General features: G+C 31.0%; 1 protein-coding gene across 2 annotated transcripts; it reads right to left on the bottom strand.

Annotated features, from left to right (window-relative positions):
• Nucleotides 1–954: 954 nt before the first annotated feature.
• Nucleotides 955–20,066, bottom strand: LOC114302023 ((+)-alpha-terpineol synthase). 2 transcript variants are annotated; one of them, XM_082879185.1, is made up of 7 exons: nucleotides 19,528–20,066; nucleotides 18,503–18,764; nucleotides 15,939–16,311; nucleotides 15,034–15,249; nucleotides 14,525–14,663; nucleotides 2,084–2,332; nucleotides 955–1,515 (listed from the first exon to the last, which is right to left on the bottom strand). In XM_082879185.1, the coding sequence occupies exons 1-7, from the start codon at nucleotides 19,747–19,749 to the stop codon at nucleotides 1,219–1,221; spliced, it is 1,758 nt and encodes a 585-aa protein (XP_082735311.1). In that variant the 5' UTR covers nucleotides 19,750–20,066; the 3' UTR covers nucleotides 955–1,218. The 2 variants fall into 2 exon arrangements, with proteins under 2 accessions (XP_082735311.1, XP_082735312.1); XM_082879186.1 differs by lacking the exon at nucleotides 2,084–2,332.
• Between the last annotated feature and the right edge of the window lie 6,616 nt (nucleotides 20,067–26,682).

Raw genomic sequence — 26,682 nt, 5'->3', positions numbered from 1 at the left:
TGGTGTCTGAGCCTGTTTAAGGACTAGTTTCTGGGGTGCCATGGTCTAAGGATGCTGTGATCTGTTTTGCATTGGTTTGAATGGTGGTTTCTCCATCCTCTTCTGGTTGCTGCTGTGAGGAATGGAGTGATCAAGGAATAGGATTAAGTCTTGATTGGCTACTGCTATATGTGCTCTGCTGCTGCTATATGTGTTCTGCTCCTGGTGCTAGTCTGCAGTTAATGCAAAGTCTACTGCTGTATCTTGGCCTTTTTGCAATTGTTGGAATGATGTTTTGGTGTGCATGTTGTTGATGTATTGGAGTCCAAATGAATTGGAGCTGTTTTTGCTGTCTTGCTTTTGCTCCTGGTGCAGGTTGTTAAAGTTTCTACTGGTTTCCTTTCTACTGCCTTGTGGATCAGGGCTTTGTGAGAATATCAAGGTAAAGGAATGCTTCTAAGGTCTGTTGCTGGTTTGGGGAAAGGTTTGCTACTGGCTGTTGTTATGGGGTTTGTTTGGGTTTGTCCTGTTTTTGCTGTTTTCTTTTTCTTTCTGTTGGTTCCTCACCAACTTTCTTGGCTTGAGCTTGTATATGTTTGTGCTCTTGCCTCCTCTTTATTGATGTAATTTATATGTTATGTATGGCTTTCTCATCAATAAAGTTTCTTGATTTGCTGATCAAAAAAACTTGACTTGAAGTGGAAAGGGTTGACTATTACAATTAAAATAAATATTATATTTCCAAAATATTCTCATCGAGATCTACTAAACAAGAGCTGAGAAATTATTTGTTTATAAGTATTATCATATCATCATTTAGAGGGAAAAATAAGCAAAATAAATTAATATAAATCACACACTAATTTTATTTTATCACTTGAATAATCGGAAAACAATTTTTCAACAAGAAAAACCCAACAAATAATGGTATAAAACACAAGCTAACTAAGCATGTCCACCAAACACAATACCGGATTGGAGATTATTCTCTAAAGAATTCAGATAACTTATAGTCTAGCAAGCAACAGTGTTCTTGCAACATTATTCAACATTTCAGAAATCACACAATCACACAAACTTCTTACATTTAAGAGCAAACCCCACATCATGTGACATCCAAAGGAGTTGGGGGCTCAATACCACCAAATAACTTCATGCACATAAACACACACAAGGAAAGATATTCAAAGGATTGGCATTCAATCCTTGAGCCAAAGCATGCATTTAGTCCAAGACCCATTACTTGAGAGGAATGGGTTGGACCAATAATGAAATGAGATGGTCCTTGGTCCAGTTGTGTGGAATGCCATGCCCATCTCCATACTGGTAAAAGCATTGAGCTGTTCGGCCAAGATTTGGATTAGCACTCAAAAAAGGTTCAGAGAAGGGATAGCTTTCAAACATGCCTTTGTTCATAGTCTTCCATGTCTCATGAACCAAATTGTTTATGTAATCTCGAGCAACTTCTTCAGAAGCTCCAGTTTCATTCATGTAGCACTGGACTGCCTTGAGATTATCTCCTCTTGCCAATTCATCCTACACCATAAAAAGTATTCTAAATTAATCGTTATGCATGGCAATAATGCTAACACAATGCATATTGTATAGTTGAGATTCATCTTGAATTTGATGTGGGTCACACTTGAAAAAATATCTCAATCACACAATACACTTTCTATGCATTTTTTGTGTTCCATTTTTGTGCACTTAGCATTATTGATGCTTTGATCTCTTTTCCTGTTTGTGATGATTTTCTTGGTACAAATAAAATTAAATAAGAAAATGATATTCATGAAGTAATATATAGAAACTCTCATCTATTCTAGATATGTTTGACTCTATATACACATGACATTTATTGTATGGATTCAAGTAAGAAACAAAATTAACGGTGAAACCCATCTTATGTGATATGGGATTCTTTGTTATCTATCCCAAAATGCACTCTTAGCCATACAATTGTGGTTGTAAGATGTTTGCAGATTCATGTAACAATGTATGGTTAAAGACCAATTGAAGCATCTGTTATAATAAAAATTTTAGAAATAAAAAACCTCTAACCTATCTGGTGATATATAATAGCCCTCAATTAAATAAAACATACCGAGGAGGTTCCCAAATCATTAGTGAGTCGAAGAAGCATGGAGGAGCAACGCATGATCCTGGGTAGCTTGTCTATGTAATGTAAAGCCTCCTCATTAATATTTTCAGTGGTTAAGAAATAACTTGTGAAGAGCGCGAGAGGTGCTCCTATGGAAACCACTGCATTGTCAAGATACTCCCCCAATGTTGGCTTGTACCCACTATGATACCACTTTGCCTCTTTTAGACATGCTTTCAACACGTCAGCCCACTAGAACAACATAAATATTAAAGTCTAATTAGGTCACTACAATATATAAGAGTTTTAGAAATCAAGTTATTTTATTTTAAAAATTATAAATTTTGTTGCAAAAAATATTTAGGAACTAATTTCAATTGTCGCAAGGACAGTTGCTAAAAGATCGCTTGGAAAAATTAAAAAATGAGTTTTTAGGAATAAAATTTTGAAAATGTCGCTAATAAATATACTTTTTTTTTGTTTTGTTTTGAAGCAGCGAAGAAGGAAAATTTATTGATAATGATCATGCAAAGATACAATGACAATCATCAATAAAGAAAGAGGGGAGGCAGAGAGACAAGTTCCAAGTTGGTAAGACACCAACACAAAAAGCAAAAGCATAGGAGAAGGCAAAGGAACAGTAACTAGACAGGAACTACAGTAGCAACTTGGGAGGTTCAGAACCTCAGCCCCAAACCTCAGCCCAGGACCTCAGCAAATGACAGAAGGAACTTCAGCCCAGTACCTCAGCAACAGCAGCCCAGAACCAGCAGCAGAGGAGCCTCAGCAGCAACCCAGGACCAGTGTACTCCCCAAACTGCCTCTGATTTGTCTGAAGTTGAACAAGTAGTCGTGAATTGTGAAATGGGAATCCTTGAATTTGTGATTTAGCCAAAGTGCAACTCTAATCTTAATCAAGTCACACAAGTCCTCCAACTTAGGAGTAATAGATTGGAAAATGCACTCATTCCTAGCCTTCCATAGAGACCAAAAAATTGTCAGAGGAGTAACCTTCCAAAGCATCTTTTCCTTTTTGTTCAGATTATGCCAATCCCACCAATGTAATGCAGCTTCTACAAAACCTGGTAAAGCCCCTTGAATCTCCCACCAATTCAACATTGCAGCCCAAACCTTCCAAACAAAATTGCAGTGCAACAGCACATGGCATAAAGTTTCATTCTCAGCTTTACAGAAAACACAAAGGGCTGGAACATTAGCCTGATGCACACCAATTTTCTGAAGAAAATCTGCTGTTTTGGCTCTGTTTTTCCAACCTAACCAACAGAAAAATTGAACCTTTGGAGGAGCAAGTTTGGTCCCGACCAACTTCCAAGTACTAAGGAGATGATCAAGGGAAACGACTTCACTTTGGTAAGCAGAGAAGACAGAAAACTACCCAGAACCTCCAGCCAGCCAGAAAAGATTATCCTCCTGATCATCGCCTAGGCCAGTGACAGACTGCAACATCACTTTGAGTCTACTAACTTCCCTATCTTCCCACTCGAACAACCTTCTCCTCAGGTTAAAATTCCAGTCCCCTGAGGCAAGCTTCCTGTCATACATTGATTTGAGGGTTTCATCATTTTCCAACACCAATCTGAACAGAATGGAAAATTCATCTTTTAAGCATAAATTGTTACACCATTTGTCCTTCCAGAAGTTAGTACTTCGACCATCCCCTACCTAAACCTGAACATTGCAAGAGTAAAACATTAGCAGGTTGTTTTTCCTCTCAGGTAAGGAGATGATTCCTTTCCACACACATGAGTGCTTGCTGCTGGGGGTAGAAGAAGGGTACCAGCTTTTGACATCCAGGTTATATTTGCTGCAGATAATCTTTTTCTACAAAACGTCTTTTTCTTTACCAAACCTCCACCACCACTTTAGAAGCATACAATCATTAACCAACCTAACTCTCTTAATGCCTAATCCTCCTTGCTTGACACTCTTTGTTACTTCATCCCATCTAACCATGTGGATTGGTTTTCTTGACGTGGACCCTCCCCAAAGGAAGGAAGCCTGCAGCTGTTCAAAAACTCTCGCTACTCCTATAGGCATTTTAAAAAGAGATAGATAGTATAATGGCAAGGCAGAAGTGACAGACTTTAAAAGAGTGAGTCTCCCAGAGAATGAAAGCAGTTTCCTTTTCCAGCCTGCTAATCTGGCTCTGACTTTGTCAAGAACTGGCTTCCAAGTTGCCTTTTTATTTGGATTAGCCCTCAAAGGCAACCCTAAATACTTTATGGGAAATGCTTTGGTTTTGCAATGTAACTCTGTGGCAAAATAGGATAAAGACTCCTCAGGTACATTAATTCCACACACCTGGCTTTTATGGTAATTTATTTTCAGCCCTGAAATCAATTCAAAGCACCTTAGGATTCTCTTAATGTTGCACACCTCCATCTCCTCAGCTTCACAAAGTAAGATGGAATCATCTGCAAATTGCAAATGAGAAACCAAAACCCCGCTTGAGCCAACCTTCACCCCCTTAACCAGACCAATTTGCTGAGCTCTTGACAAAAGTATATTAAGGCCCTCAGCTGCGATATTGAAAAGGAAGGATGACAGAGGATCGCCTTGTCTGAGACCCTTTTGAGGAGAAAACTTCTCAGTTGGAGAGCCATTAACTAACACAGAGAGTTTTGCAGAGGTAATACATTCTTTTATCCAACTGATCCACTTTATTCCAAACCCAAAGTTTGAAAGCATAGATAATAAGAAGCACCAGTTTACAGAATCAAAAGCCTTCTCAAGGTTGAGCTTGATAATCACTCCACTCCTTTTGGTTTTTCTCCAGCCATTAACTAATAAATATACTTTTATGAACAAAATAACTTAGTTCAAAAAATGTTTGTTTTTTTAAGACAAATATATGATGCAAATTTAAATTGAATGTGTAGTATCAGTCAAAATGAATCTTATCTACATATGTTAAATTTTGAATAATTTTCTGAATAAAAAATTTGAGTACAAGTGAATATGAGCAAAGATATTCAAATTTGAAACCAAAACAAGTAAATTATGCTCTAAAAATAAGGGTAAATTAAAAGTATACCCATGACGTTTGATTAAAATACGAATCGCTCCCTGTGGTTTTGAAAATTGCATTTCACTCCCGAAATTTTTAATTTCATAATAAATCACCCATTTTAATAATAAATTATCAAGTCAAATAACAGTTTTTAATGATGTTAAAAATATGTTTCAATTAATAATTTAGGTAATTTTATTATTGTATATGAGAACAATTATGAATTTCATTTTTTCAGTTAATTTTGTTAAATAAAAAATTATGACATGAGGGTATTCGTTATTTTTTAAATTATAAGGGACAATTTATATTTTAATAAAATCTCAAGATGTGTATTTGTAATTTATCTTAAAAATAAATAACCTGGCATGTCATTCTTCATTAAAGTACATTGGGTTTTGGTCTTGTCTCCAAAGAAGATATGATTAGTAATGCTAAAGAAACTGAAAAATATGTTTAAAAAATATTACTATTGTGTTTAAACGGTTCCTAATGTGTTTCAGTTTAAATTTATAACATTAGCAGTATAGAGAAAAACTAAGTACTTAGAATTTTCATGTAAAATTATTTTTAAAATTTAAATGTATGATGTAGATTAAAATAAATAATTGAGTACAAATGAATATGAAGAAAGATATATTCAATTTTGAAACCAAAATAGGTTGGTTACGCATTAAAAATAAATAGGGAAAATTATACGAAAAAAAAAATTCTTAGAGTTTGAGCCCTAAAACAAATAAATCCAGAATTTTTAATTTTGTCAATTTAAACCTTAATATTTTAATTTATTTTCAATGTAAATCATTTTCTTTTTTCATTAGGTAAAACTGACAAAAAAAAAATATTGTAGTCATTATATTCAATTTAGGTATACAAAAAATATCTAAAATAGCTTATTCATCAAATTTATCTTAAAAAATAGACAGATGAATTAAATTAAAAATTTTAAATTTAAATTGACAAAATTAAAACTCAAAGTTTATTTCAAATTTTTTGAATTTTTTTTTAATAATGTTTCTAAATAAATAACATGTCATTCCACGTAAAACTACAGTGGGTATTAGTATTCTTTCTAAAGAATACATGATTAGTAATGCTATATAAATTGAAAAATATGTTAAAATTGGTTTTTAAATGGGTTCACAATGTCATGTCAGTTTTAATTTTATAACAAAAACAGGAGTAAATAAAGTTATTTTGTTCAAATTTAGGCAGCTTAGATGGAAAATTGGATGGAAACAACGTTAGTGATCAAGCATCAAAATAATTCAATTAAAATCTCAAGTGTCAAAATAAAACAAAACGCGCATTTGGGAGACCAACAATTTATTTAACTCAAAATTGGGTAAAACATTATCTAGATGCAAAAAAAAAAAAACCATTAAGATTGATTTCAATTATAATAATAATAACTTCTAAAAAAAAAATCATCACCGTATAAATATGAATGAGCTAAAAAAAAATTTGCCATTTTGAAGTAATGTAAGTTCGCGTGAATGTGTGGTCGAGGAGTTATAATTTTCGAGCATAAAATTTAGGACATAGCTTTTCTCCAATCTATTTTGGAATTGAATAGTATTGTTGGGTCTTGGTGGGCCCAATACCAAACTCATATCAATAATTCAAACCGTTCAATATGTAGAGCTCGTAAGTACATTATGTTTGTAAAAAATCACGTTGATAAGATATCGATAACTACTTGATTCATTACATTTGTATCTGCAATTTATTTTTAAAATTATAGTTAACTTTGAAACAAATGTAAACTCACCAAATAGCTATCGATATTCGATTAATGTGATTTTTTGTAAGAATAATATACTTAACGAATTTTATACATTGAACGGTTTAAATCATTGAGATTGACCCAGAGTTGGGTCCACCAAAATCCAATGGTGCTGTCCAATCTGATTTCAGTTTTGGAAAGAAGCTATAGCCTATAATTTAATTACCAAATAACAATATGTAGAGTATCAAATAAATATTGAGTTATACTAGGAATCTCAAATAATTTATCAAATTTTTTGTCAAACCACTCACATAGGTGTAGAACCCGCACACATGTAGGTTTGTATGGGTCTCTGAAAGGTTTGGGTAGATTATTTAGGGTTCATGGCATTTTCCATAAACATTTGATTACATCTTCAACAATTCTTGGTTGAGAAATTACCTTGTACCTGAGGTATGAGTGATAATACACCTAAACATATTTTTATCTGATTTTCTTACTACTAGAAATAAAACTAAGGGTAAATTACAAACACACTTCCTGAGATTTACTTAAATTATAAATTGCCTCATGTAATTTTAGAAATTACATTATGCCCCCTAAGGTTTCTAATTTCATAACAAATAAATACTTTATTAATAAATCATCAAGTTAATTAACAGTTTTTAATAATGTTAAATTTTTATTTCAATTAATAATTCAGATAATTTTATTTTTGTATAGGTGAACAGTTAGAAATTTCACTTTTTCAATTAATTCTATTAAACAAAAAATTTTGACAGGGAGGTATTTGTAATTTTCTAAACCACAGAGGGCAATTCATATTTTACGCAAACTTCAGGGGATATATTTGTAATTTATCCTAAACTAATGAAAACTCCCCAAATAAAAATAAAAAATAAAATAAAATAATTATTAGAAATAAAAGTAATAAAAACTCACTAAATAAAAAATAAATAATAAATAAAACAATTATCTTGGTATTTGATGCTAAGAAAATCTGTTAAAATGTACATATAACAATTTTCTGAGAGATTGTTAGGTAAACTTGGAGTAATACTCTACGTCATTCATGAGTGATTATTCGATACTCTCGAAATATGGACATATAGTGTTCTATAAGATTTTGATTGATGGAGAGACGTAAGGGTCTACAATTTATGTTGGGAATGGGGGAACAATATGGGGGCTAAATAATTGATAATTAGTTTGGAGTATGGACACGTGGTGCTCCGGGAGTATTGAATAATTTCCCGTCATTCACTTATAAACATTTATCCTATTGTCACTTTAAAAACAATATAAAGTGGTGGGTTTTTACCAATAAAAATCAAGTTAAAACACCACATTATCTTATCAATATAAAAATTTTGTATGTGAATTACACTTTTAACCCTTGTATTTAAATCCAAATTTCATCTTGGTACTTGCTTTTTAAGTCTAATTTCAATTTAATTATTCCATTCATATTAGAGGTTAAAATTAACAATATTAGAATACTTGTCAATCTCTAAAGTGCACACATAGAAAAATATAAACGAAATGATCAAATTAAAACTATGTTGACAATCGCTCAGCAATTGCCACAAACTCCTCCACATAGAATACCGGCACCTAGATCGCTAATTTCTCACAGAGGTGCTGCATCATCATCATCATCAGCATCATCAGATGATAGTTTTTTTCAAACAACTAAGACCAATGAGAAATTTGTAGGAGATATATGAAGCTACAGAAGAAGGAGATCTGAATTTGTTCTGCCTACTTGCAGATATTGATCCACTTACTTTCTCAGAAGCCATCCAAGAAGATAAATGGAAGAAAGCAATGGATGAAAAAATTCATGCCATTGAGAAAATGACACGTGGAAGTTTACTAGTTTATCGGAGGGGTACAAACCCATTGGAGTGAAATGGGTATACAAGACAAAGAGGAATGCATAAGGCGAAGTGCAACGCTACAAGGCAAGATTAGTGGCAAAAGGTTACAAGCAGAAAGCTGGAATTGATTATGGAGAGGTGTTTGCTCCAGTTGCCCGGTTGGAGACTATCAGGCTAATGATTTCTTTGGTTACCCAGCACAAGTGGCAGATCTATCAACTTGATGTGAAATCTGCATTTCTTAATGGTTTTCTTGAAGAAGAAATCTATATTGAGCAACCTTCGGGGTATGTTCAGAATGGCCATGAAGACAAAGTGTACAAATTGAAGAAAGCACTTTATGGATTGAAGCAAGCTTCGCATGCATGGAATACTAGAATTGATCAGCATTTTCATGACAATGGTTTTGAAAAATGTCCATATGAGCACGCACTATATTTGAAGAAGAAAGCTGATGGAAGCATGTTGCTTGCTTGTCTTTATGTTGATGATCTAATTTTCACAGGAAACAATCCAGTCATGTTCAAAGACTTTAAAAGAAGCATGGTCCAAGAATTTGAAATGACAGATATTGGATTGATGGCTCATTTTCTCGGCATTGAAGTGACACAAAGAAAAGATGGAATTTGTATTTCCCAAAGTGGCTATGCCAAGGAAATTCTCAAGAGATATGGAATGGAAAATTGCAATCCAGTGAACACTCTTGTAGACAGTGGAGTGGAGCTCAAAAAAAGGTACAAAAGTAGGTAATGTGGATCCAACTTATTTCAAGAGCCTAGTTGGAAGTCTTCGCTATCTTACTTGCACCAGGCCAGACATACTCTATGGAGTAAGGCTGATTAGCAGATATATGAAAACACTAGATCAGTCATGCCTTTATGCAGCAAAGAGAATTCTTCGCTACATCGAAGGTACAATCGATGATGGTTTATTCTATAAACCACCTGATAATTTCAGTCTTGTTGGTTATTCAGATAGTGACTGGAGACGTGACTTAGATGAGCGAAAGAGTACTACTGGGTTTGTTTTCTTTATGGGAAATATAGTGTTCACGTAGTCATTCAAGAAGCAAACTATTGTGACACTGTCAACTTGCGAAGCTGAGTATGTTGCCACCAACTCAGCTATGTTATGCAATTTGGTTAAGAAATGTGCTGAAGCATTTAGGATTTCCACAAGAAAATCCTACTGAGATCTATGTTGATAATCGCTCAGCAATTGCATTAGTAAAGAACCTAGTTTATCACGAAAGAAGTAAGCATATTAACACCCGCTATCATTTCATCCGAGAGCATGTGAAAAATGAAGAGGTGGAATTATTTCCTTGCAAATCTCAAGATCAGCTTGCAGATATTTTCACGAAGCCATTAAAAAATGATATGTTCAACTGAATGAAGTTGATACTTGGGATGAAGCAGCATGGAGAATCAAGCTTAAGGGGGGATGTTGGAACATAAGCTTGATAGCCACCACCCTAGGCAGCCACCCTAGCCGCCGAAAAAATCTGTGATCAAAGATTTGCTGAAGCATGGAAAGTGAAGATTTGTAGGCTTAAAATCGAAATAAGATTGTATTGTTATGCCTTTACATTATTAGTTTTATCAATAAATAACTATTGTATTATGAGAGTTTAGTGTGTGGGAGAGAAGAAGAAAAGAGTGCAAGAGTTAGAGAGACAGTGAGTGTTTCTCCTCATTCTATAATTTTCTCAAGAAAAGTCTAGTTGTTTGTCTCTAAATTTGTCTCTCTGAATTTTATGTCAAGTTATCATAAGTAGTTTGAAGCCTCTCTTCCACCAAAAAATTTAAATCTTAATATTTTGATTTATTTTCAATGTAAACCATTTACCCATTTTCGTTAGGTAAAACTGACAGGAAAAAAAATATTTTAGTCATTGTATTCAATGTAGGTATACAAAAAATATCTAAAATAGCTTATTTATCAAATTTATCTTAATAAATAGACAAATGATTTAAATTAAAAATAAATTAAAAGTAATAAATTTAAATTGACAAAATTAAGACTCAAAGTATATTTCAAATTTTGGAATTTTATTTTGTAATTGTTCTAAATAAATAACATGTCATTCCACGTAAAACTACAGTTGGTTTTAGTGTTCTTTCTAAAGAATACATGATTAGTATATAAATTGAAAAATATGTTAAAATTGGTTTTTAAAATAGTTCACAATGTCATGTCAGTTTTAATTTTATAACAAAAGCAGGAGTAAATAAGGTTATTTTTGTTCAAATTTAGACAGCTTAGATGGATAATTGGATGGAAACAACATTAGTGATCAAGCATCAAAATAATTCAATTAAAATATCAAGTATCAAAATAAAACAGAACGCGCATTTTGGGAGACCAACAATTTATTAAACTCAAAATTGTGTAAAACATTATCTAGTTGAATTGAAGCCAGTGTCAATTTAAATAAATAACCATTAAGCCTGTGTTTGGCAAGTGGGTTTGTAAGTTTTTTTGGCTATTTTAGCTACAAAAAACAAAAAAGACTATTTTAGCCATAACAAACAAAACATCACATCCAACCCATAATCATTACATTCTTTTCTTACAAAAAAATTCAAAAAAATCAAAAAGCCAAAAAGCTCTTCCCAAACCAAGCTTTTAAGCCCAGGCTAAAATAGCCAAAAAAGTCAAAAAATTAAAAAGCCAACCCACTTCCCAAACGGAGGCTAAGATAGATTTCATTTAAATAAATAACCATTAAGATAGATTTCAATTATAATAATAATAAGTTTTTAAAAAAATCATCACCATATAAATATGAATGAGCTAAAAAACAGAATTGCCATTTTGAAATAATGTAAGTTCACGTGAATGTGTGGTCGAGGAGTTATAATTTTCGAGCATAAAAGTTAGCAAAACTTATGCGTATATTTTAATAAGTGAATTTATTGTCTAATAAGTTTTATAAAAACATTTGTCATAAAAAAAAGTTATTAATTGTAAGTTTTAGAGACAATTTATAAAAATCATCAAAAAAAGTCACTAATTGTCAATTTTTAGCGACATATATAAAAAATTGTCACAAAAAATTTATTTTTATCGACAATTTTAACAAAACTTATTTTCAATAGGACTTGATGGAAACTAAGGCCTCGTTTGGGAACAGACTAATTTAGTAACTTTTTGATTATTTGACTAAAATATGAGTTAAAAAAAACTAGTATGTTTGAGATGACATTTTGACTTTTTACGAAAATATGTGCAAAAAGTAGAGAGAAATTTTTTTTTTTGGCTTTATTTGGGAAGTGAGTTGGCTTTTTGGCTTTTTGATTTTTTTGGCTATTTTAGCCTAAGCTAAAAAGCTTGATTTGATAAGGACTTTTTGGCTTTTTAACTTTCTTAGCTTTTTTTATGAGAGAAGAGTGTAATGATTATGAGTGGGTTGGCTTTTTGACTTTTTGACTTTTTTGACTATTTTAGCCTGGGCTAAAAAGTTTGGTTTGAGAAGGACTTTTTGACTTTTTGGACTTTTTTGTGAGAGAAGAGTAAGATTATGGGTTGAATGTAATGTTTTGTTTGTTATGGTTAAAATAGCCTATTTTGTCTTTTGTGGCTAAAATAACCAAAAAAGCTCCCAAACCATCTTCTCAAACGGTGCATTTGACTTTTTGGTATGGGTTGTTGGCTTTTTTATTTTTTTAGTTACTTTTTGACTTTTTGGCTAAAAAAGTCACTTGCCAAACGAGACTTAAGTCTAACTATTAGGACTTATTGGTAGTTTACCCTGAAATTTAGAGCATAGTTTTTCTCCAATTCATTTTGGAATTGAACAGTGTTGTTTGGCCTTGGTGGGCCCGATGCCGGACTCATATTGATAATTCAAATCATTCAATATATAGAGCTCATCAAATATATAATGTTTGTAAATAATTACGTTGATCGAATATCGATAACCACTTGATTCAATTACATTTGTATCTGCAATTTATTTTTAAAATTATAGTTACCGTTGAAATAAATGTAAACTCACCAAATAGTTATCGATATCCAATTAATGTGATTTTTTATAAAAATAATGTACTTGACCTGCTCTATACATTGAACAATTTTAATCATCGAGATTGACCTAGAGTTGGGTCCACCACAACCCAACGGCATTGTCCAGTCTGATTGTAGATTTGGAGAGAAGCTATACCCTAAAATTTAATTACCAAATAACAATATGCAGAGTATCAAATAGACATTGAGTGATGTTAGGAATTTCAAATAATTTATTAAATTTTCTACCAAACCTCTCACATAGGTGTGGCCACACACATGTAGATTTGTGTGAATCTCATACCCGTGTGAGAGATTTGACAAAAAATTTGATCGATTATTTGAGATTCATAGCATTTTTTTATAAACATTTGGTTACATCTTCAACAATTCTTGGTTGAGAAATTACCTTGTACCTGAGATATGAGTCCTAATAAGACACCCAAACATATTTTTATCTGATTTTCATACTACTAAAGGTAAAAGTAATGAAAACTCCCCAAATAAAAAATAAAACAATTATTAGAAATAAAAGTAATGAAAACTCACCAAATAAAAAATAAATAAAACAATTATCTTGGTATTTAATGCTAAGAAAATCTGTTAAAAATCAATGAACATGTATATATAACAATTTTCGGAGAGATTGTTCCGTGAACTTAGTTTAATACTCCACGCCATTCACTTAAGCCTCGTTTGGAAATAGATTAATTTAGTAATATTTTGATTATTTAATTAAAATATGAGCTAAAAAAAAACTAATATGTTTGGGATGACTATTTGACTTTTTACAAAAAGATGTGCAAAAAGCAGAGAGAAACAAGAATGTTTGATTTTTTGGTACGTGTTAGCTTTTTGATTTTTTTAGTGACTTTTTAACTTTTTGGCTAAAAATGTCACTTGCCAAACGAGGCCTAAATGTCTTGTGGACCCTTCACTTTTGTGGACTCTACACCCATATAAAATATTTAATCATTTATTTAGTAGAAAATTTAGTACCTCTCCAGCATTACCGTAGGAATTTTCCATTTATAATTAGAGAGAGAAAATGATAATCACAAATAGTTAAAGGGGTATTGTGTAATTAATCCAATAAAAGTTAAAGAGACTAGGCCTCGTTTGGGAAGCGTCCCATTTAGTCAAAAAGTCAAAAAGTTACTGAAAAAGTCAAAAAGCCAACAACTCATATCAAAAAGTCAAAGATTCTCTTTTCTCTCTATTTTTTACACATCTTTTCATAAAAAACCAAAAAGTCATCACAAACATACTAATTTTTTTTAATTCATATTTTAGCCAAATAATTCAAAAATAACTAAATTAACATGTTCTCAAACGAGACCTTATAAACACATATCCTAATGTCACTTTAAAAAGAATATAAAGTGGTGAGTTTTTACCAATAAAAACCAGGTTGAAACACCCCATCATCTTACTAATAAATATCTTGGGTATGAATTACACTTTTAACCCTTGTATTTAAATCCAAATTTCATCTTGGTACTTGCATTTTAAGTCTAATTTCAATTTAGTTCTTCCATTCAAGTTGGAGGTTAAAATGAACAATTTTGTAATACTTGTCAATCTCTTGAGTGCACATGTTGAAAAAATCAACAAAACGATCAAATTAAACTAGACTTAGAATGCAAAGACTAAATTGTTCAAATTGAAAAATAAACTGAACCAAAATTTGAGTATAAAAACAAAAAGCATAATTTACCCATAATTTTTCCATTTTCCCTATCATAAAACAAAATCTTGCATGAACCAAAATGAAAAGATAACGTGAAGTTGTTTACCGCTTTGCTCAAATAAGGAATGATGTTGAAGCCTCGGTTTTTCAGTGTCCAATACCCTATTTCATTGACGGTATTGAATAGAGCAAGCAGGCATGTCCTTATATTGTGTGGAAGCTTATCAATTCCATTCACATCCCATCTGAAATAACAAATAAAATACAAAATATAAATATTAAAAAATTATTTAAAAAAAATCTTGTATTATCACTTGGTTGTAGTACTATAATCATTTATATTTATCTGTTGAAATAGGTAGGTGTTAGATGGTTAACCATCGGCTGATCTATAAAATTAAGTTGTTAGTAAGTAGGATAGTTATATTATTTCTATTATATTTTCAACCCGAACACATCCATAATAGGAAGAGAGATTCGAACGCAAGATTTATTACCTACTCTACCACAATATTAAATGGTTAATCACAACCTCATTTAAAAGTATAAGTTATTAAAGAGAGATAATTTTATTATTTATTTATATTATAATCTGAAAGTAGTCTTTGAACAAACCTGTCAACAAAGTCCGTGAAGAGCTCTATTTCATGCAGTGCACCATAGACATCATAAATGTCATCGATTGTTGTTATTAAACTAATAATCTTAGTCCCCATGTCTCTAAAAGCTCCAAATTTTGGCTCAAATACCATTCCAGAGCACCAAAGGTAGTGTTCCACCAACCTGTCTCTCGCAAAGCTCATTTTGTCTAAGCCCATGTCCACCCACCACCTGGGGGGAAAAAATTGTAAAACTTCTCTTTAGTTGATGCATTAATAAATACAATATTGGTGATGTTGAATTGTTTATTACTAACTCCTTTAAAAGCTCAACATGTGAAAGAAACAAATAATTAATTTTATTATTTGTATTCTTAACATGTTTTATTGTGTGTCTCCTCAATAAGTGAGTCAAGAATGTACAACTATTGCAATTATATGGAGGTGGGGAGAATCAAACACAAATGTATTGTCTACTTTGATACCTTATTGAATTGTTAACTACCAAATCATTTTAAAATTTATTTATTTATATTTTCAATAAAAAAAAAAAACAAAAAAGCACCGAAATTTTTCATATAAAAATTAAATTAAATGCAGTACTGACAACATCACACTCATCTTGCCAGATTAAATAAAGATTAGAAGTATTTCGTAGAAATTTATCACACTATAAATCTAATAAGTTAATTAGCAGGAATGGATAATGAACATGGTATAGTTTCCTAATAGTAAGTTTTTGATTTTATTTAAATTGTTTTTGTCTTATTAAGTTATCAACACAAAAGGTACCAAACATTATAACACAAACTGTCCCAAAAAATAAATAAATAAATTAATTAATTAAATAATTAATTAATTAAAAATTAAATATCATAAGTACCCATAATGAAATTTGTGTGTTCATGACCATGTTTATACCTTGCCAAATTGCCAACCTCCTTTTGATGAACAGACTGCACCATGTTGTAGTCCAATTTAGCAAATTCAAGCAAAATAGGGCTCATATTTTGTTCTTGCTCATATGTCTCTATGAACCATCTAGCCTCAACCCTTGTTAGCCTCCAATGCAAGGGCATATCCAAAGCATGGCCAACTTTTCTAACCATACTCGGTGACATGTCTCCTTTGATATTCTTCAAATTTGCAATTGTGAAGATCTTGGCTTCATCAATGATAGTTTCACCGTCCAAACCGAAGAAAGAAGCTTCATACAAACTCAGCAGCCCTTTCACATCCTCAAAGAGGGATATCTTGAAATTACCGGTCTCATCCTTGAAGCTTTCGAACACATCTGTCTCCAACAAAAGTTTGTAAAAAATAAAATAAAATTCGCAAAATAATTAATGTTTTTTTTTTATTATTCAAATTCGCATGCACTGCACTGAATCATTTTTTTTTTTTAAAGTTACGTCATTATTGACCAATAATATTATTATTTAATAATAAATTACCATGTAGGCATAATATTATATATATGTGACGGCTAAAAAATTATCAAATTACATCTGAATAATAACGTTTAATATCTCATGTCTACTTTTATTATTAATTGATAATGTTGCGTGTTAATAATAATGTAATATCACCATTATAATAAATTTTTATGAATTTGATTTTTTCTATTGTCTAAATAATAGATTTACGTAATTTTAGTTATTAATAGATTCACTTAATATTATTATTAATTGATGATATCATAAATCAACATACAAGAGAGTATACCCAATCATATGCAAGCACCATTCAATATCAAAGTCTGAGATTCCAACCCAAAACAAATGAAAAATTGCTCGCACAAACCAAAGAAGATTAACACCAACTTATACCCAGCAAACAACTCAAACTCAAACTCTAAGCAGTCTAGCAGCCAAATCTAAGACACCAAGACTTATTGTTTTTAGATGTAGAATAAAAAAGATTGATAGTGAGGGGATTATTAATGAGGGAATTGATAGTGAGGGGATTAAGTAATATTATGTTTGTTTTGAAAATAGTTGTTGGTGTAACGATTGTTAAATTATTTTATTTAAAATAAATATAAACTAATAAAAAAAATACAAAAGCATTAACGTTCAAAAAAAAATACCTAACATGTAAAAAATAAAATTAAAAATTAAAAAGTTTTCAGAAAAAAATAAAATAAATAAAACAATTATTTTTACTTAACCAAAAATACAAAAAATTAAACATTAATGTTCAAAAAATTATATTTGTTTTCATCAAACTAATTCTAATTTTTTGAAAAAAGAAAAACAGAAAATATACCTTAAAAAACTCATCCAAACAAAGAGATTTATATATCATTTGTTCTAAATAAATAAACAAAAAGCAATACATTTGAGGAAAAAACTGTTTATAAATTGTTGGTAACCATTTCGTTTTTAGTTTTCAGTTTATATTTTCAAAAAACTTAAAAACTATCATAAAAACTTGTTTGATAATTTTTTTGGTATATAAATGATTGTTTCAATTTGTAAATTTGAGGAAAAAATGTAAACTAAAAAAATGAGTTTAAGTTGGTTTTTAAACAGAAATTTAAAAATTTGACCAACAAATATTTTTTTTCAATTACCTTTTTTTTGTCAAATTAATTTTTTTTCAATTAATTTTTTTAATTATTTTTTTTTTCAATTATAATGTGTATGATCCCATTGTCATAAATAATAAAAAATAAATATAAATATTTTACGCCTGAACAAACATATATTTTAGTTTATGTTTTTAAAAATTTTTAAAAATTTTGCTCAAACCAAAAGCGTTTGTAGTTTATATTTTTCTAAAAATAAACAAAAACTAATTTATAAAATTTTTATAAATATAAACCAAAAACATAAATGTTATGAATTCGTTGAATTAATAATAAAAAAACGAAAGCGCTGAAATATTGGCTCATATTCCTCACACTGAAGGTTGGGTGTTTTGTGCAAATTGGCTAAGGTTAAAAGCTCAAAAATAAATATATTTATAAATATTTATGATTAACATTAAAAACTTTGAAGATGAACAATAAATTCAGATTTCTTTTTCAATACAAATGGTCATGGGCCCAGATGCCCGCTCAACCCGGGCAGCTTATTCGGACATTTTTAAGGTTTAAAGAAAAACAGCAATGATAGGTATCATGAAAAAAATTTTATGAAAATAATCATGAAAATTTTGTAACCTTTAAATTACACTTAGAATAAAACACCACACACTAATCAAAGTAATTCAAGGATGATAAATATTTCATGATCATTTTCATAAAAAAAATTTCATGATCCTTGACTTTTTCCAAAGAAAAATATTAGTCTATAGAGTAGAACAAGACAAACAATTTACATTAATTCCACTCAACGAGTATTAAAAATTCATCGATTTAGATTATCAACATGGTCATAAAATGAATCTATCAAGTTCAATCGTTCTCTCAAATTAAAATGGTTAGTTTAAAAGAATTCAAACCCAAATAAATAATTGAGGTGTGAAACGAGCACAGGTACCTTTGGGTACATCACATCCGTGCTGTCTAAGAAGCCTAAATCGGAGGGCTGTTGCATGCAGATCATCAGAACACCATGCGTCGTTGTGTAAGTGTATCAAATCATCAAGCGATTGCTTAATCTCACCCTCAAAATGATACTTTAATCCTAGCCTTTGAACGGCATCGATCAACTCCAGCTTTGCCAATGGGTCCATCACTCCATTTATGAGACCTTTCACTTCATCCTTCATATTATAAGCCTCCCTCATATATTTCTCCTCCTGCATATCAAATGAAGAGCAAACGTAGACCATAAACATCCATAAATTCATGAAAACATAAGTATATAAACTACATTGATGTCTATGAATTTTGAAAAAATATATATATAGTTTTCACTAAAGATTTGACATAATTATATAAAACTAATCTCTTTTACACTTAAATATATGTTTTATCTTATTTATCATTTGTCTCTTTAAATATTTATATGAAAAATGTTTTGGACTCTTAATAAAATCTCACAATTTCACCCACAATTATGTGAAATGAAAGATATTAACTTTTAATTTGTCACATACTCAATTATGTATGTCTTTACTTTTTACCACACCAGTAGAAATGTATTTGTAGATCTCAAACGTGCATTTCTAACATTACTCTATTTGTATACATATAATTGCATTTGTTCTGGTCTCATTAACCTTGTTAAAAAGATATCAATAACAATAATTGAAATGAACTATATATATAATATAAATTTAAAAAGAAAAAAACTAATTATCTTTAAACTAAGAGATGAATGCATTTTACTTGTAGATTATCAAATTTTATATTAGAATAAATTGCAGAAACAAGCTAAAAAACTAGATAATAAACAATTTTTTCATCATAACTTGTAAGCATAAAGGACAATAAATATTTTTGACACATTTACAATAAACATAAATGAATAAAAAGAAATAAAATAAATAAACTCTAATAAATTGTACCAAACAGATCTAACATATGCAAAATAATAACACGGAAAAGTCATATTAATACGGTGTAATCGCTGCTAAGTGACTGCACAAAATTGTAGTCCCAAAAACTTGGTGGATAATTTGCTGATCGTCGAGTAACTGTATGATCATCAATCGTTATGGTATTGCTCGCACATCGAATGGATTTAGAAGGACAAACGGTGGTAGGGGTTTTGGGTGATTGAAGAGAGGCTAGGAGAATTGGAGAGACAAGAAATGGTGAAAATAGAGCTCGAAGGGCCATTATTATTCCTTAATTTTCTCACAATCTAAATGTTTTTTTCTCTTATCACCTTAGAGACCACCCTCTCTGTGATTTGTGACTTAGAGTTCGCTTTCTATAAATAACCATGCCTTTCTTTCCGATGTTTTTTTTTTCTTTTTTTGATCGGTAAAAAGAAACTTTATTAATGGAATAAATAAGTACAAGGTACAAGGCAAATTACATTAATAAAGAAAAAGAAAGTGCAAAAGCATCCCAATAAGCTAAATGATCCCAACTAAGTTGGCACCACAAAATTCATCCTATCATTTGCTAGTACCCAAAGTTGGTGAGAGACCAACGAAAAAAATACAGACCAGAGCAACAAGAAAATAGCCACCCAACTCAGACATTCAGCTAATCTTCTGAGACAATACAACCAACCAACCATTGCTAGCACCTAAGCATAGCAGACCAGCAGAATAAGACCTCAGCAGAGCAGCAGACAGGGCCATAAAGACAGACTACAACATCTGATGCAGGACACACCAGAACATCAACAGATAGGAGCTCCCAACTCCAAGCAACCTATCCAAGCTTCACCTGACTCAAAACACCAAAGCCCCTCTCAGGCACAGCCTAATCAAAAACCCTGCCATTTTGTGGAGAGGCTGATTCCGGTGGGTTGAACCAGTGCCATGGCGCTAACTGGATGAGAACTTGTCACCTTTCTTTCCGATGTATCGGGAAAAAAAAAATAATAACCATGCCATGTACGCAAATCATTGCAGGATCCACCTGGGCGTACACATGTTTCATGAACTTTGCTTTTGGGTTTGGTAGTCATCATAATTGTTAAAACTGTTTATGATTTAGAAAATTTCTATGGTACATGAAAGCGGTTTCCATGTTCTATACATAAATAAATTTGGACTATTAGATCTAAAAGGAAATAAATCTAACCATTGATTTTTAATGATTAAAATTAGATTAAGAAATCTAGATAGTTTTGTTAAAAACGAGATAGTATTTAATGATTTTGAAGCTAAAAAATGATTTTTCCACTTATCATTATAACTAAGTATACTTACTATTCAATATAATTATACTGTACTTATTTGTGATATTTTATAAAAGATAAAAAATTAAAAAATTATTAAAAAAATCAAAACGTTTTCACTATTCAAAAAAGACAAAAAAAAAAAAAAAAAAAAAAAAACAATTTTGCACCAAAAGTGATGGTACAAGCTGAAAACAGGACACGTGTTAAAAAAATAATAAAAATTATATATATCTTCTCAAGTATGTGTGCCCACCACACATCTTTCAAGCAATCCGTATATTTTGCCATCAATCGTCACTGTCGGTCGGTACGGGACATAGGGGTAATATAATAATTTTATTATTTTATATAATATTTTAATATAAATTTTTTTATAAAAAGTTAAAAAGTTAACCTAAATAATCATATTTTTTTTCTCTATATTTTTATCTAAAAAATTAAAAAGTACACTTAGGAGTTGTTTGGAATGAACTATATATGTACACTTTTTGACTTTTTAGATAAAAAAAATAGAGGAAAAAAGATAATTGTTTGGGATAATTTTTTAATTTTTTACGAAAAATATATATTAAAATATTGTATAAAATAGCAAAATTATCGTATTATCCGTATGCCCTATGCGTACTGATAGTAATAATTGAAGGAACCAGTACGAATTGTTTTGAAATAGGATGGTGGGCAGGATGCTTCAGAGAATATATGTATAGGATGAGGCTTCCCTCTAGTCCTTCATTAGACTGGAGAGTATTGTTGGGTCTGTGGGAGCCCACCACGAGTTTCGTTTCGATAATCCGAATCACTCAATGTGTAGAACTCGTCAAATACTATATACCTATATTAAATTACATTGATCGGATATCGATAGCCATGTGATCAAATCAATTTTGTATATAAAAAAAAAATGGACGGTGAAAAATAAACGGCTGATAAAAATCTGATTTGATCACATAGCAAACGATATCCGATCAATGTGATTTTTATAAACATATAGTACTCAACGAGTTCTACACATTGAACTATTCGGATTATCGAAACGGAACTCGTGGTGAGCCCTCACGGGTCCAACAATACCCTCTAGTCTGATGAAGGGCTAGAGGGAAGCCTCATCTAATTATTATTATTTTATTTTATTTTATTTTATTTTATTTTTTAAGTTTACGTGGGAGCCTTTACCATCACTTCAATACAAATTTGGGTTGTGTACCTTTTCTTTTTTATTTTCTTTTTTTTTTTGGTATTTTTTTTGATGAATAAGGATAACTTTTTTAGTAATTTTTTAATTTTTTGTCTTTTATAAATTATCCCAAACAAGCACTTGCATACTATTCCACATACCTATACTTAACATTCAAGTTTTTAAAAAAATACATTTAATCTGCTCTTCGGGTAACAGGTAAATTTTAAAAAATAAGTTATAATAAATTTAAAAAACCTCTAAAATAAACATGAAATTTATAAAATCGAATATAAGAAAAAAGTATACAAAATAAATATGAATTTAATACATTTTATTATAATTTTTTACATTTTATGAAATATGATTTTTTTTTTATTTATTATTATTTATTTATCTACTCTATGGCAATAAATGGAACCTAGTTTCCTTTTCATCTACCACACTTCAAAATAATAAATGCAATTAATGAAGAAATATAATTAATAAAATATAGAAAAAATTCAAATTTATTTGAGGATTCCATGAACAGAATTTTATGTTTATTTCTAAAACTTTTGAACATTTGAAGATTTGAAGAGAAAATTGTTGTTGATTTGGAACTCCTCATGTAAGAATCTATGTCTCTATAGTCTCTATCTCTCTTTTTACTTTAACTTTCCATGATATTTTGAATTTATAAATTTTAATATTTTGTTGGAACAACATTTCACCTACTTAGAAGAAAAATTATGAGATTTAAGTTGTAAGGAAAAAAAAAATCAAGTTTAATGAAATAGTAAGTGGAATCTTAAACTTAGAATGAGTGATAAGTGAAGTCTGATAAAATAATAAGTAGAGTCTCATTGAGTAGTAAGTGTTGTTTAAATGAGTAGTAAGTCAAATCTGATAAAGTAATAAGTAGAGTCTCATTAAGTGGTAAGTGTTGTTTAAATGAGTAGTTTCCAACGTACCGCAACAACTCAACACACTTACTACTTGATATGGTTGTACTTACTATTCCACATAACTATACTTACCATTCAAACATTATCAAAATACACCTAACCTCTTAAATAAATATAAAATTTATAAAATAAAATGTAAAAAAAAAAAAATGTAGAAAATAAATATAATATTTATACATTTTATTATAATTTTTAACATTTTATGAAATATGATTTTATTTTATTTTATTTATCTACTTAATGGCAATTAATGAAACCGAGTTTCCTTTTCATCTACCACAATAAATGCAATTAATGAAGAAATATAATTAACAAAATATAAGAAAATTTCAAATTCATTTGAGAATTTCATGAATAAAATTGTATGTTCATTTCTAAAGTTTCGTTTGGCATTGGCTAATATAGTCAATTTTTTGTATTAGGACTTTTTTAGCCTCGTTTTGGTTTGACTTTTTTGACTTTTGTAAGAGAAACAATGTAATGATTATGCGTTAGATATTATATTTTATCTCATTAACTTATTTAGCCTATTTTGTCATTTTGTGCTTTTTTAACCCCAAAATGATAGCCAAACCAAGGCTAAAAATTTTGAACATTTGAAGATAGAATTGTTGTTGATTTGGAACTTCTCAAGTAAGAATCTATATCTTTATAGTCTCTATCTCTCTTTTTACTTCAACTTTCTATGATATTTTGAATTTATAAATTTTAATGTTTTGTTTGAACAACATTTCACCTAGTTAAAAAAAAAAATTATGACATTTAAGTGGTAAGAAAAAAATATTCAGCTTGCTTGTTTTCATTTTTCAGAAAACACTTTTCAGAAAATTCTACATTCTTATTTTCGTGTTTTTTCGTTTTTACTGAATTTTTTTAATATTTTAAGCAATTTTTTTACTTTTTAGACACACCTAACATAAATACACCTAAAAAGTAAAAAAATTGTAAAAAAATCTTTTAAAAATTCACTAAATACCAAAAATACAAAAAAAAAATACAAGAATTCAGTACATTTTTTTTTTTGTATTTTTATGTATTTATTAATTTTTTAAAATATTTTTTCACAATTTTTTTTAATTTTTAGATACATCTGACTAAGGTGCATCTAAAAAACTAAAAAAAAATGTTTAAAATTTAAAAAATATTCACTAAAAACAAAAAAATACGAAAATCAAAAAACTCAGTTTTCAAAAAACTTAATCCAAAAAACTCAAACCAAACACACTGATTAAGTTTGATGAAATAATAAGTGGAGTCTTAAGTTTACTTTAAATAAGTGATTAGTCAAGTATGATCAAATAATAAGTAGAGCCTCGTTGAGTAGCAAGTGTTGTTTATATAGCGACCCCGGCCTTTTCCCATTTGATTATTGTATCCGGACTTAGATTCCGTTTATTCTGTCATTGTATAATTGTTGTTGTCGTCCTTTATCTTCTCATTTGGAGTTATAGGATGTGTTGGGCAGGTTTGTTTCAGGTTGGTTGGGTTCGTAAACCAAGTGTTGCTGTCCAGTTTTTGGGTTGGTCGCTCGAGCGAGGGTTGTATTTTGTGTCTTCTGGCTCGATCCAGCTTTTCTTCGCTCGAGCGAGCGATTGCATCTGGTATAGACCTGAGGGCAGTGCTTATTCGCTCGAGCGAGCGAGGTGTATGTTTTCGAGTTCCTCGCTCGAGCGAGCATTCTGTCGCTCGAGCGTGCTCCTGGGTTGCAGACCTGAAGCATTGCATTCTTGGCTCGAGCGAGCTTTTCTTCGCTCGAGCGAGGGTTTCGTGTGTCTGGTAGCTCGAGCGACCAAGTGTTCGCTCGAGTGAGCCTGTCGGGTTTATATACGCAGCAGCGGTTTTTAAAACGTTTTTTCACATTCTTTTGATCCTAAAACCCTAGTTCCGAGTTTTCTCTCCCTCTACTCACCTTCTCTCTTAGGTTTCATCACCTTTTAGGGTGTTTCTACCCTAGTTGCTTTATTAAAAAGATAGAGTGAGTCGAGAGCTTCGTTTTAATCTGAGAGTTTGTAGTTTTGGAGCACTTGGGTTTTTGGGTCATCATCTCCGTCTTCTCCATTCGAGTTATCTTCTTCGAGGTAGGGATTTCCTACTCCATTTTATAAGTTTTGTTCTAAGTTTTGGTATTTTGATATGTTAGGGTTACTTGGATAATTTTGGGAAAACCCCTAGTTGTATTAATAAATTAATGTGTATAATTAATTTAAGAGAATTAGGGAATTTGGTTAAATTCATGAAATTGAGAAATTCTTTGATTAAATGGTGTAGTTTGATAATTTAAATCACTCACCTATTGAATGGTTGATATATTTATTTCCAGTCTAGAAATAACTGTTTTGGGCTATCGGTGGAGGATAGTCGTGATTGTTGTAGACATTGCATGTGGATTAGGAATAACTGAAGCTAATCACATTGATTAAGTCATTAATTTTGACTATTGAATTAATATTGAAAATACGTGTATTGATTGAGCATTGCATTTGCATATTGTGTGGGAGGAGATAGGGGATGTACTCCACGGTTTAGGGGAAGATAGGGGATGGATCTCTAAACCGGATTTTGTTTGGGAGGAGATAAGGGATGGACTCCATTAGCATCACTATTATGTGTGCTTATTATATTGAAGTGTTTTTACATGTTATTGATACAGCACTACAATGTGTATCAAACGGGAAGTATGAAGTGTTTTAATATGAGCCTGAGTCTCATCTGTGTTGTTGATATTGGAAGTAATGTGAATATGTTATATAGTTCACTGTTGTAAGTTTGGCCAGGTTCTGAGCCTTATTGATAATAGTGAGAATTGAAACATGTCATAGATGTTAGTGTCATGAGACTGTATTAAGTCATAATTGAATATCTTGGTTAACCATCTATTGAATGCTATTGCTTTATTCAATGCTTATATTTGGTTTAGTATATTTCTACTGGGCTGTGGCTCACCCTATATGGGAACATCATTTTCAGGTTCAGGTGATAAGCTACCTCCAAGGACTTAGCTTGGAAGGACTTGGATTTTGAAGACTATTTTCAGTTATTTGTTTTTATTTGTTAGTACATGTAAACACTCAAGCCTAGGGCTTTATTTGTATTTGAGTTAGAACTCATACTTTTGTGGCCAAGTGTTGGCTTGGAAAGATGTAAGCCTGTAGGGCATTTAATTTGATGTTACATGTAATGCTTTTATTTAGTAAGACTCTGATGAATGTTATAATGAATTGTTTCCTTTTTAACATTGCATGTTGATGTTATATATATTTAATGGGTTTATTTTTGAGGGCGTTACAACTTGGTATCAGAGCGTACCGGGTTTGAATACTTTGGGTACGTGGGAAGTGATTAGTATCACAATGGGTTCATCTCGTTTGATAGAGACTTAGTGTAATATTATATGCTTACATGATAACATGTTTATGTGACTATGTGGGTATGAAATGTAGTTCCTACGATGTTGATTGGACCCTTGAGTTTCTAGTAGTCTTGTTGGAAAGGCACTTGATCAATGCTGCTTCCAACCGGAACTATGGAACGCTTCGGGACCATCATCATCCAGGAATGAAATTCGTACGTGCTTATGTGATTATGTGCTTATGTGGAATGAATTATTGTTGTCCAATGCATTAGGACGCGAGTATTTAGCTTCGACACATTTATTAATGTGCTAACGTCTTTGTTTCCTTTATTAGGATGTCAGGACGAGGACGAGGACGCGGTAGGCGTGGTAGGCCGGGTAGGCAGGAGGTGCCTGTGCCAGAGGAGATTCCGGCAGTTCAGGAGGGAATTGGCCAGGC

The sequence above is a fragment of the Camellia sinensis genome, chromosome 7 (genome assembly GCF_055761805.1).
Source record: "Camellia sinensis isolate YWXY chromosome 7, ASM5576180v1, whole genome shotgun sequence".
Lineage (NCBI taxonomy): Eukaryota > Viridiplantae > Streptophyta > Magnoliopsida > Ericales > Theaceae > Camellia > Camellia sinensis.
The sequence above is the reverse complement of the archived record's forward strand: the minus strand, read 5'-3'. Positions and strand labels throughout refer to the sequence as shown.